Source organism: Alosa alosa, chromosome 23, assembly GCF_017589495.1.
Source record: "Alosa alosa isolate M-15738 ecotype Scorff River chromosome 23, AALO_Geno_1.1, whole genome shotgun sequence".
In the NCBI taxonomy this organism is placed as follows: Eukaryota; Metazoa; Chordata; class Actinopteri; order Clupeiformes; family Clupeidae; genus Alosa; species Alosa alosa.
The window spans coordinates 8,275,998-8,277,931 of NC_063211.1; the positions used below are offsets into that span (position 1 = coordinate 8,275,998).

At 39.3% G+C, this 1,934-nt stretch overlaps 1 protein-coding gene across 1 annotated transcript; it reads right to left on the reverse strand.

Annotated features, from left to right (window-relative positions):
- Positions 1 to 443: 443 nt before the first annotated feature.
- pnx (posterior neuron-specific homeobox) lies at positions 444 to 1,195 on the reverse strand. Its single transcript, XM_048235667.1, has 2 exons — positions 1,057 to 1,195; positions 444 to 943 (listed from the first exon to the last, which is right to left on the reverse strand). Exons 1-2 carry the CDS (start codon positions 1,193 to 1,195, stop codon positions 444 to 446), a joined length of 639 nt encoding a protein of 212 aa, XP_048091624.1.
- Between the last annotated feature and the right edge of the window lie 739 nt (positions 1,196 to 1,934).

Sequence of the window (1,934 nt, forward strand, 5' to 3'; positions counted from 1 at the left end):
TGCCTTCAGTTAAAATGATCAAATGTATTGTCATCCTTTGGCCTTTGTTAAGTACTCTATTTAACGTTGCAGTAGATTTGTAATTTGTTTGCTCCTCTATCTACCACAAATTCAAATAATGAATCTCAACAGATGAAACTTAGTGCATGAGAAGACATATTGAGGAGTCATTGCATTACAGGTTTATTTTTATTTTAAAAATCATCACATTATGAAAATATTTGCAGTATTTGAGACTGTATAAAATAAGGCAACATGTTCTTTAAAGCAGAACTCAAGATATGTACAATTCAATCTGTCATTACATAAATATTCATGAAACAAGAAACTGTTCTTAAAATACATTATATTAACAATAATATTCTTCATATAATTCATCTTATCCACATTTTTTCGTCGAGGTAATAGTAGCCTTATCAATTACTTTGATGTTTGATCTGGCATTACAATGAAGTTGAATACGCATGGTGGTTGTAAATTTGTGTAAGAAACGGTGGCTGTGAGAACACAAATGGACTAGACTCATGACACTGGAACCTACTCATGGTCATGTTGGACGGACACACGGGATATGTTAGATACTGTAGGCCATACTGGTCGTGATCTTCAAGTCTTTGACCCTCTCGTTCCTTCTTCCACTTTGTGCGCCGATTCTGAAACCACACCTTGACCTGCGTCTCAGACAGATTCAAGGCCTTCGCGATTCCAAAGCGTTCAAACACGGAAAGATAGTGACTGTTTCTGAAACGGTGCTCCAAAATACGCAACTGTTCTAGAGTGAACGCCGTCCGAATGCGTCTTGCTTTGGCTTTGGACTTGGGCTGCTCAGAGAGGGTTGGCAGTTCATCACCTGCAGTCGCACCTGTCACTTGTGTCCGGTCCGTCTCTTCACCGCTGGATGCGTGCAACGTTCCTTCCTCCTCATCTCCAGTCGATTCATATTCTGAAATGAAGCGTACAACATGTAAGACACAAGCTAAAAGTAGCCTACATGGGTGTGACTATGTCCAAAATATAATCCCCTAATGATCATACATCATGCAAAATAGGCCTTACCATATTTGTGCGCCAAGAAGTCATTGTGAGATGGAGCACCGTGAGTTACATTCCCGGTGAATTTAACTGGGTCAAGAATATCTGTCACAGAGAAAGAGGTGAGGGTGCTCTGTGGCATTTTCCTGTTTTCCTGATACATCATGAAATTCTCTCAGACACAACCTTCGGGGCCACCAGCCTGTCTTGTTTAGAGGCCTTGCGCACTTGTCTCCTTTTATATATAACTGCCAGCACACGACGCTCACGCTTGTAAAATTAACATTTTTAAAAGACACTCAAAGGCAGTTGTGGGTCTGTGATGACAATACAAGGTACTGGGCTCTTCCTCATAAATGCGTTACCTCACACAAAGTACACACGTCTTGCGCAGGGACTCCCGCGTTGACACTTGCACATGCAAATGCGTGTCCCAGCGGGTGTGTCGGAGTCTTAGTTATTTATTGCAGTACATCTGGTTAAAATGTGCCCTTTTCTTTAGAAACTTGTATTTTTTTGTTTTAACTCATGTCGTTATTTGCAATTGTGTGATTTTTACGCCACTAGAGCACGTCAACTGCACTTGTGATGCAAATTAATCGACTCACAAGACAAAGTAAAACGTGTCGTTTGCTTACTATGCGGTTTTTCAAAAGGAAATAATATGTAGGCCTATAATTTAAGCCTTAAATCGCGACACGCTTCGTTAGAATCTATTTTGAAAGAAGAACATTTGGTTGTTTCTAGCGAATGACCTTCATCAGGAAACAATTTTAAGAGTTGAGAATGGGATTGCAGCAAAATTAGGACTATTGAATTCAACATTGAGTTTGCAAGAAAGTTACATAATGTTTTTTTCCTTTTTTTTTCAAAATGCCAACTTATAGCCTAAATATTTTTTA